The 15,080-nt window shown below is 34.1% G+C and overlaps 1 protein-coding gene across 1 annotated transcript; it reads left to right on the top strand.

Annotated features, from left to right (window-relative positions):
• The first annotated feature begins 2,587 nt into the window (after positions 1–2,587).
• LOC147079163 (uncharacterized) lies at positions 2,588–13,457 on the top strand. Its single transcript, XM_085953865.1, has 4 exons — positions 2,588–2,706; positions 5,325–5,606; positions 9,024–9,314; positions 12,757–13,457. The coding sequence occupies exons 1-4, from the start codon at positions 2,656–2,658 to the stop codon at positions 12,895–12,897; spliced, it is 765 nt and encodes a 254-aa protein (XP_085809991.1). The 5' UTR covers positions 2,588–2,655; the 3' UTR covers positions 12,898–13,457.
• The last annotated feature ends 1,623 nt before the right edge of the window (positions 13,458–15,080 follow it).

Genomic DNA, 15,080 nt, shown 5'->3' with positions numbered 1-15,080 from the left:
ATTAACCTGTTCACCTATCACGGGAGGAGGCATTCGGAAAGCGGCCAACCGTCGGCACAACATGGGAAATATTATTCTCGCTAGCGGGAAAACAGCAAGCTGAACTACACGAGGCGAAAACGAGCGATTGCCCCATTTGTATTGCTTACATGCTATTTAACTTCACTCGGACTCAGCAATGCGTGCTGGACTGGCCACATGAATTGTCCGAATGAGCAAACAGTGAAAAAGTACCTCATGTTTAACAGTCTAAAGCAGTGGTTCTTAACCTGGTTCGATCGAACCCCAGGGGTTCGGTGAGTCTGTTTCAGGGGTTTTGTTCTTTGAACACAGTGATGTTGATGCACGGATTATTTTGTGCATCAGTAAAATATATACCTATGTTTTGAATTTGAAAAAAATCATATTTTATTTTTCCAATTAAGAAGGGTTCGGTGAATGCGCATATGAAACTGATGAGGGTCAGTACCTCCAACAAGGTTAAGAACCACTGGTCTAAAGGAAGTAAGTATGTCATACAATGTAAAGAGACATTATAGATTATTACCTTTACTTAGATCAAAATATATGTACGGTAAGTCATGAAAAGATTTAAAAATTCAACAACTCTTTGGTTTACAGGTTTTTTATTTTTCAGATTGTTGATACTGAAAATTAACAATTCAGAACTGAACAACAAACAGGTGTGCTTCTTAGAATTATATTTTCAAAATCAAATATCAATTATTATTCTCATGCTGAGCATACCGCCCCGCCATTTCAATCTCAGGAATTCGCCCTCTGATTCTATCTGTCTTTTAATAATTGAGACATGGACGATAATATAGATTACAATATAATGTGTATTGATGAAAAGATGACTCAGGGATGTCAATCTGAGAACATTCGAACTATACTCTAACAACATCTTCTTGGCTACGTGTTAGAACTAAGAAGCTCCTCCCATTTTTAACTGCAATTCCATTATAAACTAACAAGCTCCTCCCATTTAGTCGACAACAGCGCCTTCCGGCTTTTACCTAAATATTCTTGTTGGAGAGTAGCTGGGGATGTCTCAAAGGTGACGGCGGCACATTTGAAAAAGGATTTACGGATGTACGCATACTAGGTCTAAAACTTATTAATTTAGACCCACCTGTATATTATCATGAATCGGTGTAATAAATTTAATAAAACTTCATTGTTTATTCCATAAACAATTAGGTACCTGTTGTTTTCGGTTTCTAACATTTTCTTTACACTCGCATACTCGGCAATAAGTCAAACACAAAAGTCTGTTGTCATTTCATGCTACAAATTAGTAATGGTCTATTAAAAGCATATGCCTCAAAGAATGTCAAGTTTTCCTTTTTGTATGCAGAAATCTATGTGTGGTGACCATACACAGACAATGCAAGAAGTTTGTTCGACCTTACAGTTTTATCACGTACATATATTCGCTATTGATCTTCACTCTCCTTTAAATAATATCAATGTTATGGTATTGATCTACTAATTCTGTACATACCATTCTTTCCCAAACAGTTATATTATGTAGAAGCAATTTTTTCAGTTTTTCTTTGACCAGTACTTTTCATCATTTATTATAACCCAAATAAACATGGTGACCACCCTCACGGAACGGTTTCATTCTACTACACTCACTGTCAACTCATAGGATGCTATATTTCTTTTTATACAATATACCGGAAATATTAATCATGGGGTAATAATGTTTTTTTTATATGATGCATGAAGACGGTGCCACAGAATATTTCAATATTTTGACTCATAATTTTTTGTGGCGAACAGTTAAAAAAAGAAAAATTAGTCAACTTCAGTTTAGAGTGCCGTAGAAAAATACTGTTGCACCAAGGGGTTTTTTGTTTAGTGACTAAGACAGAAAATTCTATATCGCTTGTGCATTCAAAAATCACATGGAACCAATTTCAAGAAACCGTTGACTCTCCCAACTACAAATTAAAAAAAAGTACCTACCTAGTCAAATTGAGTGTTGAGATAATAATTCTTCTTACATGCGATCAAACCCTCCACTGCTGTCAAGCACACACTGTCAACTTTAAATTAGAAGGGAGAATTATTTTGAGGACCATCACATTGAGAAACACTGGTCTGTAGTATGAATGCATAAATTGTTTGATTGTAGTAATTTAAAATATGACTTGAGGCTGTTGGTTTCAAAATCGGAAACCTCCATATTCCACCATTTTGGGATAATAGCAAAAAACCATCAAACATATTATTCGGACTGCAAATAGAATATTTTCTTTTTGGAAACATTAATTAGTAGAAAATTATTATTAGAATAGAATTAAAATTTTCTCAACATCATTACAATATAAAACATCATGTTTAAAGTTAGACATAAAATATATAAAATGGCGCCTGGTGAATATAAACGGTTTACCAATCAAACGGAGCTGGATTTGATATTTTATAAATACACATACGATGGAAAAGTACTTACAGAATCAAGAAAAATACCTACAAAAAAAAAATTAATGGAGGTTACCGACATTGAAATTAATAGCCTCGTTTGTAATATTTCTACATCTAAAGGCATTATTAATAGTTGCTACTTACTTACCAACTATATATATATTTCAAGAATTTCTGTGATTAGAAGTAATTGTACAGGTGGAGCTATTGCAAAATATGGAGCTCTCGGCCATTTTGCTGATTTTGGTGGCAGCATCTGCTGTAAAGGTATGATAAAAGTAATTTAAAATATTATAGTTTTATTTGGTGTGTATCTAGTGCTTTTGCACATCTCATTTATCTGAATGGTGTTGGCCAACAAACAAACATTGTCAATTGATTTTTGAAGTGTTTTTATTATTATTATGTTATGTAATATTATACATATTATATCAGTGGTGTGCGATGACTTTTGAAGCAACGCCATGCTGTGAGGGGGGAAACACAAACCACATATTATTTCTAATATCTAGTTTTTGAAATTAAATTTTCACTAAAATTTAAGCACTTTATTTTAAAGTTAACAATTTACAGGTGACTATGAATATTGTGTCTTATTAAATTTGACATAGTTTACATAGAGAACTCAATTTACTCCGAATACCCCTGGGTGTTCATTGTTAGATGGTATGTTATTTAAACACAATAATATTCTATTAATACTATTGACCGAAGGTACTTGATGGAATTTGTATTTAAATTGTAATGGATTTAAGTTTTGTACTATTCCATTTGACAACAAACAAAGTGTATGTTTGCCTTTGGTGAGTGTACACAGAGCCTGAAGATGCCGAAAGGCGAAACCCGGGTCGCAAGAAACGACTAAAATGGAATAGTAAAAAACTTAAATCCATTAGACAATAATATTCAACCCTATTTACGCAGACAAATAATTGTACTAGCAATAACTTACTATTTAATCTTTCTTCTTCAAAATCTTAATCTTCTTCTCAAATATTTTTTTACACGCTTTAAAACAGAAAACCATCTTTCACCCGACGCATTAGATAAGGGGATTGTTTAAAAAAATTCAATAATATTTCTACATTTGGGAATGTTCAAGACATTTCTTTGGCGGCTCAATAGATGTCTGGTGTGGTTTTAATAGTATCCATGTTTTCTTTAAGAAATATTAAAAAAATGGTCAAATTCATCTCCAAAAGTACAAATATCAATGTCCTCTTTGTAAATATCCATCAATGTTTTTATCGCATTCTTTTTTTCTTCCATTGATAGATTCCAATCAAAAAATATTATAATATTATCCGAAAAGGCTCTATAACTATTTCATATGTTTGTGTTCTTTGTGATAGTTCTGCCTTGGTCTTATCACATATGACATAAAATTAATTTACTTTGAAATCTTCTCTAGTTGTAGATTCATGTCCGACTTCATTGTTTTCATCAAAAAACATTTTTATTTTTTGTTGTCTACGAGTTTGTCCATATTTATCATTAAAGGATAATCCTGATAAATCAGTTGCTTCTTTTTCAACTTTTTCATATTCTTCTCGGAAATTATTGATGAAATTTTCTAATGATTTCAGTAGGATAGATCCTTTCAATAGTTCGCATTCCACTGTTTAGTAGCGAGACCATAATAAAGTAAACGATGAACTGCACCCAATCACAGAAATTATCAAAATCCGTCTGTAAGACAATTGAAGAGTGACATTCCAAACCGGCCTAAGTCTAAAAATCTGATTTTGAGATAATCATATTTTTGTGATTTGCAATTTACCTCTTAACTTTTCGGTACTATAATGTTTGGCAATTTTATAGAAAATTCAAAGACTCGAAAACATAGTATATAAATAACTTTAAAAAGTATAGTAAAACTCCAAAAAAATTCATTCAAAAACTGACTTTTTTTTCAAAATGGCCCTAAGTCTGTACTAAGTACAGTTTGGGACACAATAAAATAAAGTTTAGTGTCTTTTGTGTATACAATTATGATTGTGTAATAGAATGTGGTCATGGACAGTTCTGTTGGGATGATTAATGAATAAAAATTATATAAAATTTCTTTCACTTTGATGCATTTTTTGATAAAAAGGTAAACATTGTAACTTTTACAGCATAATAATATATTATATAATAATACTACAATGTAGGATCATTTTCAATAAAAAAATAGTTTACTGATGTGCACATGAACTTATAAAACACAAATTCTCTAATATTTCGTCTGACATTTCTAATCTGACGTGTTACAATATTATATTATGGCCGCTTGAAGCGTAAATGTAGCAAAAAGAGTTCAACTGCGCATGCGCATATATCCTTAGGCCAGTTTGGAAAGAATCAACCGTTACCTTAGTGCTGTTTTGAGAAAAAAAAAGGCAAATAATACTACAATGTAGGATCATTTTCAATAAAAATGTGCACATGAACTTATAAAACACAAATTCTCTAATATTTCGTCTGACATTTCTAATCTGACGTGTTACAATATTATATTATGGCCGCTTGAAGCGTAAATGTAGCAAAAAGAGTTCAACTGCGCATGCGCATATATCCTTAGGCCAGTTTGGAAAGAATCAACCATTACCTTAGTGCTGTTTTGAGAAAAAAGGCACATTTCGACATCAAATTTAAGAGACTTTGGATTTTTTGTAAAATATAAGTTTTAGTGAGAATATAGATCTCAACACACTCTATCGGATTCCATCAAAACATGAAAATTTGTAATTTTGGACTAAGGCCGGTTTGGAATGTCACTCTTCAATTCTTTAAAGACATTTCAAGATCTCAGGGCCCCACGCGGCCGGTTAGTCCGCTTACTGCTAGACCCGCCCCTGTATGATATAGGTATATGAATAGTATCGGGAATTTTATTATTGCAGCAGAGTGCCGGTACCTTCTCGGTGAGTTGGTCTGTGAACATTTCTCAGTCCTTCTCCGCAGACGATACCATCAACAGCATCTTGCAAAATGTATTCAATGCTGCCGCGGATATGCATCAGCACGCTGACCAACTCGAACAACAGATCCTCCAAATCAGTGGCGATCTTCAACAGCATTTCAATTCAGAAATAACAAATATCAATCAACATGGTCAAAACATTACTGCGCTTGTTATTCAAACGATTAACGCAACCCGAGGGGTCATGGCATCTTGTGTAAAGGTAGGAAGTTTTATTTTGTATTCAGTCCTTTTCCATCCAGATATGGACTCTCGCTACTAAGGGTCAGATGTAAAGCCATACATAACTACTTAAGTCAGCAAGTGACAGCTGTCAAAATAATCGCAGAAAAAGAGTATTTAGTTTGTTAGGGAAATTTCATCTAGTAAGTATATACTGATTATTGACGAGAACGCTCAATTTTTTTCTGAACGTCAATTGTTGATGGATAAATTATGTGTAATGAAATAATAATGAGCATGTTTGATGTAGTGTTATCATAAAAATTATCACTTTATACATTGGACGCTAATGGCGAACGATTTAGGTGGCCATTCTATATAATTAGCATGCTATTTAAATGTGGTAATTAAAAAGTAATTATCCAGTCAATGTGTTAAGTAAGTCAGACAAACGCCAAATCCCACTAAATTCATATTTTAATTATTGATTGTGAAAATGATGCTCTTTACAAAAAATTCACCGAAAGTTTCAACAAAATGATACACCCCTGTTACAGGCGGGCTTCTCCCGGTGTAAAATAATCATTTAGTAGCTGAAGTCGAAACGTAACCCTGACCTCTAGAAACGGCTTCATAAAACATCTAATCTGATTCCTTGCTCAACCACGTAAGTATTTTTTTATTTATAAGTAAGGGCCTTCGTCCGGTGTGTGAAAATCACATATTGGGCGGAGGTGTAATTAAGATAAATTTAATTTAATTTAAAAAGTATAAATGATGATGGATGAAAGCGATAATTTTAAGACTAAATATAAGTATTTAAATATAATAAATTTTGCCGCGCATTGTGCGTGAAATCCTCGCGCGCCGGCGCCAGGGTCAGGCTCGTGATTCGCCGAATCAAAGATCACGCGATAAAATTTGGCCAATCACGAGAGTCCTTTTTGCTGGACGGCGTCGGTACGCGAAATTTAAAAAGAAAAAAAAATGAGTAAGCGTCCCCTTTCCGACATATACGGACCTGCGTAACTAATTGTAAAAACCTAAACATGTAAAGAAAGTGTAAAATATAAGGAATACCAAGTTACACGAGACAGACGTGGTTTTATTTAATTCCACCCTCAAATATATCGTACTTTTTTTTTGTGAATCCGGGGTTCGATGGACGCCTGAGCTAGCCGCTGGAACCCCGGGGATCTCAAAAAGACGTTTTAATATAGATTTTTGATTAAATAATTCACAAGATTTAAAAACATAACTGTTTAATAGTAGTCGCTTGATTTGGAAGAGCGCTGATGAGCAGGTATTAATGGCCAATAGTTAAAAATTGTTGTAATTAGTATGTCACCTTGTAGCATAGTGGACAATGCGCACGGGGCGTAAACCCAAGAAAGGCTGGTTCGATTCCTGCCGGGTGTCTTACATTTTTCAAAAAAGATTTTGTCTATTGGTTATAATATATTTTCTCAGAAGTGTTTTTCAAAAAATTATGTATGTTCAATAGATTTTTGAGTTTAAAGTAAGTATGAAATAAAATACAGACACTAATTCATAAATGGCTTATGTCCCACATACTCATTTCACGCAAGGGTCACACTATCCACGGTGTGCGCATTTATTAAATTAAACCACTGATAATGCGATGCAACCATTAAATAATTAATATATTTACTGTGCATTTGCAGTTATTCAATTTATAATAACTACGGTGTTTTTATTAAAAAATATTTAATAATGTCTTGAAAAAAGATAATTGAATGAGAACAAGAAACGAAATGTCATTGTCGTAGTATTGTGTAGCTTGGGCGTGTATAAGCCAAGGGTAATAGCGACATCTATGCATCTGTTTCTAGGACTCCACGAAAGATGGTGGTGAGTTACGGCATGATAAAATTGATGTGTGAATACATAATAACTGATCATCGATCAATATAAAAAGACCATTATTATTGGTACTTCCATTCCATATATTATGTACTTACTATAGTGGCCATATATTCTGTCTTGGCGTTTGAATGAATTTAAAATATTAAACCACCATTATTTTAAAAGTGATACTTTAAGTGTAACACATAAGCTACATTTTGCAAAGATATTAATGACCATTGAAATAGCACTTACTTTCTAGAATTCCAGTCTATAACAGTATTATTGTCCATTATATTAGATTCCACAAAATAGTATTTTTTATCGATAGCGATTTTGGTTATCACATCATGCTACAGAAATAAACGATTTGTTCAAGCTGTTAAACATATTTAACTTGTCTCTTATGGTAAGTAAAATACTTAAAGCGAAAACATCTTATTCATATTATAATATTATTGATAATGGTGTGACATCCGAAATAGTCCTCCATTTATAATCCTATTAATACGATACAAAATCACAATTATAGAGCAGTGGAATAATAATTATAATTTTGGCCCAAATGCAACATAAACAAATAAATTATTAAAATTGTAAATATTACACAATATATGTATACATACTTAGCTATCGTAAAATCCAAAATCACAAAAGATAGTCACCAATATTAATGAAATTTGAAACACTTTGAACGCAGGGTTAGGTATGGCACAGGTTGTTTAATTGGTAAAGCACATTGGAAGGAACCCGATGAATGAAGTTTAAATCAGCTATTTACCAATATTTTTTTCAAAAAATGTTTTTTCCTAATAGGTGAGTATGTCTCTGAGGTCCCACATACAGCAAATAAAATGAATTATAATGTAGTGGAATTATAATTAATGTTTCTTAGGTCAAATGCAAATAATTAAAATAATTGTATAAAATATAATATATGACAAATATTCTGTTAAAATAATTCATAATACATATTAATTATTATCTATGGTAAAAGCACAATACATAATATGGTATGTGTGTGTGTGTTTTTCATTGATTTTGCATTTTGTGTTTGGCATGTGGTTTGTGGTGTGCGCTTTTAGCAGTGGACTGTAATTTGAAGGTGATGCTGGTGGTTGGTGAATTATGGATCTAGGGGGGGGTGTGGTTTAACAGGATGCCAGACACTGACCTTTTTTGATGTTGATGGTGGTCTGGTTTGTTTTGTTACCCGGTGCGCGGCACTTGACGGTACACTGTTGATGAATGATATATGAGGTTGATGAATGATGATGATAGGTTGCATGAATGATGAGAGCCGGTATCACGGCTTTCCAGGTATTCAGAAGTATCTTCTGAATCAGTTTGTATTGTATTAATCAATAATCCGTGGTTACAAACTACACGCACCAGTTGTCTTGAGCTAAATGAATGTTATTCGCAATTACGGTCGATTCATGACCCGTAACTGTCTGTAACTCGTAACGTCTTAACTGTAATATAAATCCATCATGATTATTTTGATAAGCACTATGAATATAGTTTGTTATCTATGCACCACGAAATCATATTATTGGAATAATATTATGCTAATTATAACTATTTATAGGATAACGACTTAAAACTCGGAAATATAAACAATATCATTTTGGAAGATTCTGCAGAGTGCATCCAAGCTAAAATAAATGAAGGACAAAATATAGTGGAAGACATGGTTACCTATGAACAAAGCGCAACTGCGCTAGCTCAAGTGGTGGCTAGAAACAATTCTGCATGTGGACAGAACACTCTCGGTGCGCTAGGTCCGATTCTCAACCCAGGACAGTTTGCATGCAAAGCCAGAACTGCGTCAAGCGCAATCAAGCAATTCTCTGTTCTAGGATTACTGATGACTCAAAAAGTAAGTAACCACTGTTAGGGATATCAAAAAATATCAACACATTTCTTTCAATATCATACCAGCATGGCACCCACAAGGAAGGAGAGGGGGGCTGACAGGGCTCTAGCCTAAGGGCCCGGGCTCAGGAGGGGCCCGGCGTAGTGGGTTAACCAGATAAGTGAGATAAATACCGATCACAAATTGACCCTAATAGTAAAAAAGTTAATTTAAGTTAAGCCAATTTACTTCAAATGTTAATGTCGATTATGGTTTTAAAACATGTAGTTATACGATGCAATTTTTGATGTATGTCGATACTCGACAATTTAATAATTCATGTGAATGTATTATAAAATATTAAAAATCACTAAAAAGTATACTTTTACTAAATACTCTTAATTATTTTACCTCGATCACCATTTTGAAAACGTAACTGTAGAGGGCCATACTGCCTTTAATCTTAGTGATAGAGGATACCAGCATGCCCCCCACATCCTGAAGCGAGCCCACGGGCTAGGATCTTTGACGCCCCCCCTACCTATCGCTAAGGATAAAGGTAGTGTGACGCTCTACAGTAGCGTTTTCCAAGTGATGTATGCTGTAAAATTAATGTGTATATTTAGTATTTTTTTTATATTTTAATACATCCATTTGAATGAAGTTGACGAGTATAAACAGTTAAAAATTGTATCGTACAACCACATAAATTTAGATAATAACATTATTGAAGGAAAATAGCGCCGCAGATGACTTTTTTTACTATTAGACCAAATTAGTTTTGTTTTTATCTCACTTATCTGATTGACTCGCCACGCCGCGCCCTTCCTGAGACCGGGCCCCCAGGCTAGAGGCCTGTCAGCCTTCCCCACAAGGGGGCCATGGATATCAGTATCGGTAATTTAATTCAGATATTATTACTATGCATCGTAGACGCGCAAATCGCGTAGCCGTTAGTTATATTTGTAATACATTTCATTTTTTCACTTTTCTTGAGACCCAAGGCTTTCATTCAAGCCGTCAACCACCGAGATCGGTTCAGTGGTTTTCATAAAATTTCATTTGTAGAATACATACGGAATTATATTATTGTATAATAGATGTTGTAAATGATAATAATATTAATTAAACAAGTCTGACAAGTTATCTGCAAACAATTACATAAAGTCAGTACCTAATGAAACGGTGGCATAACTGCAGATAAGTTACATAGTACCTACCTATTATTCTGCAATATTATTATAACTAATAATATGATATTATAACGATCAGTGCACTCACTGGAAATTTGTGATTGTAAAAAATAACTTATAAGTATGTTTATGATATATTATTATGTATAAAAAGTTGTTATACAAAAAAGCTAAGCTACTGTATTGCAATAGTGCAGTGACGTCCCGTGGGGGTAGGCAGATTGAACGTCGCTTGGGGGCGACAGTTAAGTAAAGGGCGGCAAATCGAGGAGAATAATTTGGTATATTATAGGAATAGCTACCTAAACTTAATAATAACGAAAATATCTTTCCATTAAAAAAATCAGCTCAGTGATTGGAAATGTATTAATTAACATAACAGAATTAGCAGCAGTGTATTTTTTTGTCGGGTTTGCGATGTCTAGTTTAGTTCTGTTGCCCTCCGAATCCCTAGTAATAATAATTACAGTATGACTTATTAACCAGTGCCCCCTCTTACAGAGCGTCCCACCTACCGCTCTTGGTCCACGATTTTAGTATGTATCGAAGAGTCGCGCCGTCATTATATCGATTATCGATTTAATATAATAATGCCTAAACCTTTACGATCTCGGTCTAAAAATACCTTTACAAATGTTGCAAAGTTTTGTGAAGAAGAAAAGCATTACGGATCGCCCAATTTTGTTGTTTCAGTGGTACCTATATATTTTGTTAGTAATGTATCCATACAACACATTTTTTAGATATTGGAGTCATGAAAGGATGATAAAAAATAATGTACAAAAAAATGTGTCAGCATTTTGGCGCTGTCTAAGGGTGGCATTTTTTCTCGGGACGTCACTGCAATAGTGAATAGACATTCTTCATATTATGTAGGTAGGTATATTAATACAGTACCAGGGAACTGTGTACAGTAGGTACCTATACACAGCAACAATTATAGTTACTTACTTGTTTTTATTGTAATTGCATAATTAGTGTATTATAATTTATAATGCAATAATCAATTTAAGAATGAATTGTGCCCCGGTCAGCTCTTTCACTTGGTCGCTCCAGCGCGTAGACGCTCTTCCTCTGCTTCGCCTTCCCTGGAGACCACCCAAAACCACCAGTCTCTCCAGGTTTTCCGGTTTTCCACATCCTGAAGCGGGCCCCTAGACCAGGAAGTTTGGCGCCCCCCTACCTATCACCAAGGTTAAAGGCAGTGTGATGTTCTACATCAGTGTTCCCCAAATGGTATTCCGTGTATTTTAGCGATTTTCTATATTTTTAAATATATCCCCTTGAATTATTGAGTTGTCGGCAGTTGGTATCATATTATGAACCACTGGTCGCAACTCCCTCTTGCGGTAGCCAAGTAACATTCGACTCTCCGATATTGGATAAATAGCCATTTTTATCATTCAGGAAACAATAAAAATAATTATAATATAAAATGATATACACGTGAATTATCATGTAGATTTATCAATCAATTATATCACATCATATTGTATTGCACAACTTCATAGTTTTCAAAGTAAAATAGCGCCGCATGATGGTTTTTTTAATAATATAACAAATTTTTGGTGTGTGTTTATCTCACAACTGATCGACCCACCACGCCATGCCCCCCCCCCCCCTCCCAAGTCCGGGCCCCCAGGCTGTAGCCCTGTCACCCCCCCTTTATGATTGCACCGCACACTTTGAATACCTACCACAGAATTAGGACTATTGACATTTATAGCTATCCTTGGCACTATGTTGACACCCTTACCGGCACAACAAATAAATAGTTTTTCTTAACCTACTTATTTTATATGTGTTAGCGAAGGCAGGTCAACTTAAGGTTCCATGGGCTCAATCGATTATTGACAAAGCACCATACATAAGGTTCATTAAGATTCAAACTCTTGAAACTGCACCACGTTCCAAAGGGCCGTCGATGCGTCAATTTCAAAACCGACTATAATATAGGCCGTGGAAACTGAATTGCGAATTACGATGGTGGTGCTACCAACTGATTATCTTCGAATGCAATACGATAACTGGTTAGCAATTAAATGAAGATTTTCGATTGCATATTTTGTTAAAATTATTACCATTTATTTCAATATGACCAACTATAATTAACTACAAACAATTTACCATATTGCACTCGAAGTATGGGCAGTAAGTATCACTACCATTGAAGCTTATAGTTTCGTGTGACGGCCTGACTATAGTGGGCCTTGGCCCATTTGAAGGGATATTTACTACATAATGTTAAATTGGTATTATGTTTGTCATTGCAGTCGGAGGAGGCAGCTCTTTACATCGTCACTCTGAAAGAGGATTTGCTGATGTGCGGATCTCTAGCCATGGCAAACGGTCTCGTGCAAGCCATGGTGATAGTCGCAGATATAGCAATTTGCCAGTCAAACATTAATAATTAAACTCTACAACCATTGATATACTACTGGATGAATCATATGCTTCTTAAAATGACGCCCGATTTTCAGCGAGTCGACCTTTGTTAAAACTTACTGAGTAAGCCCGGTCTAGCTTGCATCTTACTCTAACTAATAGTCAGCGCATGACGACTTGCTCTGTCTGTATTGCGTTGCAGCAACCCTTAGGTTCACTATTCCAAGAACGCAAATTTAGTTTTACAGCCAGGGCAATACGGGTGAAATTCGGGAATCCATGTTAACGGCCTTAACGCATTATACCTACAAGGAAATATTATAAGACGATTATATCTTCGTTATATCGTTATATCTTTTGTGGTACATTTTTAAAATGACACTTGTATGGGAACTGCTCATCTAGTAGTATATCAATGTCTACAACTGACATTTATTATTATAGACTTCGAAAGTAAAAATGATGTGCATGTAAAATAAAAACAACTATCCGAATACCAATAATATAACTTTATTTCAAACATTTTTCAAACAAATTTGATTAAGTATTATTGTATCCATCTCATTGACAATAAAAAACTTTATTCATTGAGCCAGTGTTTATGTGATGGATTAAAATGAAAGTCTTTGCTGATTCAACAATGCTTTCTTGATATTGATGCTACAAACCCATCTATATCGATAATTTTATTATTCATTGATAGTTGATACTATAGTCCAGTGCTCCGCCACTTTTTCTCACCCACGGCACACTAAAGGTCTTCCCAGAATTCCACGGCACACCACAAGTAAAAAAATATATTAAAAAGTGTATAGGTACACCTTATTAATTTATGTTACCACGTTAATTTATGTTACATAGATATCAACTTTCTTTGCAGCAATGCTTAATGTTTTTGAACGAGATCCAAAGTTATTTGCTTGTTTTACCTATGTAATGAAAAGAAGTGTATACAATACACATATCTATTTTTTTTAAATCATACAAAATGACGAAAGAAAATGAAAAAGTTTGGTCATAATGTATAGAATTATTTTTTTTATATACTTACTTACAAGTACAATTTATTTATTTTTGTACGATGTTGACTGTCAAAACTACATTTACTTATGTTTGCAGATGAGGACGTGCACTATATATTATTTGAACAAATGGTGTAGACAAGAATTTTCCTAGCAGCAAAGGTTTACAAAAATAGGCAACACAGTTTATTAACGGTTCTGTGTTTACAAACCATATTATCTTCATCTTGAATATATACAAGGTGTGCAATAATTATCACAGTTTTCTACAATTTACTGCATTGATCGAATTATTAGCATGCTCAGTATTACATCTTTTTCATTTTGGAAATGAGGTCATCAAAATACACAGGAACCCTGACAATATTAATAGAGACGACGTACAAAATTCAAAGTTCAATCTGATCTATCCAATGACATTAATATGGACGAAGCATCTGGAAAAAAATGACACTCACTTTTTTGTCAGGTCTGCCGAATGGCATAATCTGTTCTGACACCATTACAATAACGGTGATACTGATATAAATTCCCGATGCTTTTTGTCGGGTTGACGAATGGTTCGGTAGTCCCGTCATCAGATCGGATTTTTCTGAAAGTTCCGGAACCCATGTCGTTTTCAAACGTTACCCATCGTCCATGATAATATTGTCAGGGTAATAAAATAGGTACGGAGTTTGAATTGAAGGACTTATGTCTAATGTGCTTTTGAAATAAAAATGAATTTAAATGACGCAGTGCCAACATAAATGATGAATGGTCACCGTAGTGAGGAAGGATATTATGTTATTTTTTTTATTAATATTTATTATGAAAATAAACAGTTACATTTTGATTACAAAAATATGTTCAAAAATAGAGTAGTGACATGTTATTGCAAACAGCAAAGTATAAGAACATAAGTACCTACTTATAAAGAAATTACATAAGAAAAATGAGGAAGTATGATGAATAATTATAGACAAAAAGTTAACATTTTTTTAAATATATAAATATATTATTATATAATATGTGTTAAGAATTATTGAAATGTATACATAATATGGGTGATCTTAAGGCTATACCTCAGTTGAGGCATGGTCTAAAAAGATCGTGGCTAGGCGATGCGCGGATTGCGGGTCGCGGGTGCAAATGACGCATGCCGTACGAAATATAATTTGTCATATAAATCCAACATGCGTCCATTTAAT

This window comes from Rhyacophila brunnea, unplaced genomic scaffold (assembly GCF_057557595.1).
Source record: "Rhyacophila brunnea isolate RB1 unplaced genomic scaffold, BYU_Rbru_1.0 scaffold_10, whole genome shotgun sequence".
Taxonomy (NCBI): Eukaryota; Metazoa; Arthropoda; class Insecta; order Trichoptera; family Rhyacophilidae; genus Rhyacophila; species Rhyacophila brunnea.
The sequence above is the reverse complement of the archived record's forward strand: the minus strand, read 5'-3'. Positions and strand labels throughout refer to the sequence as shown.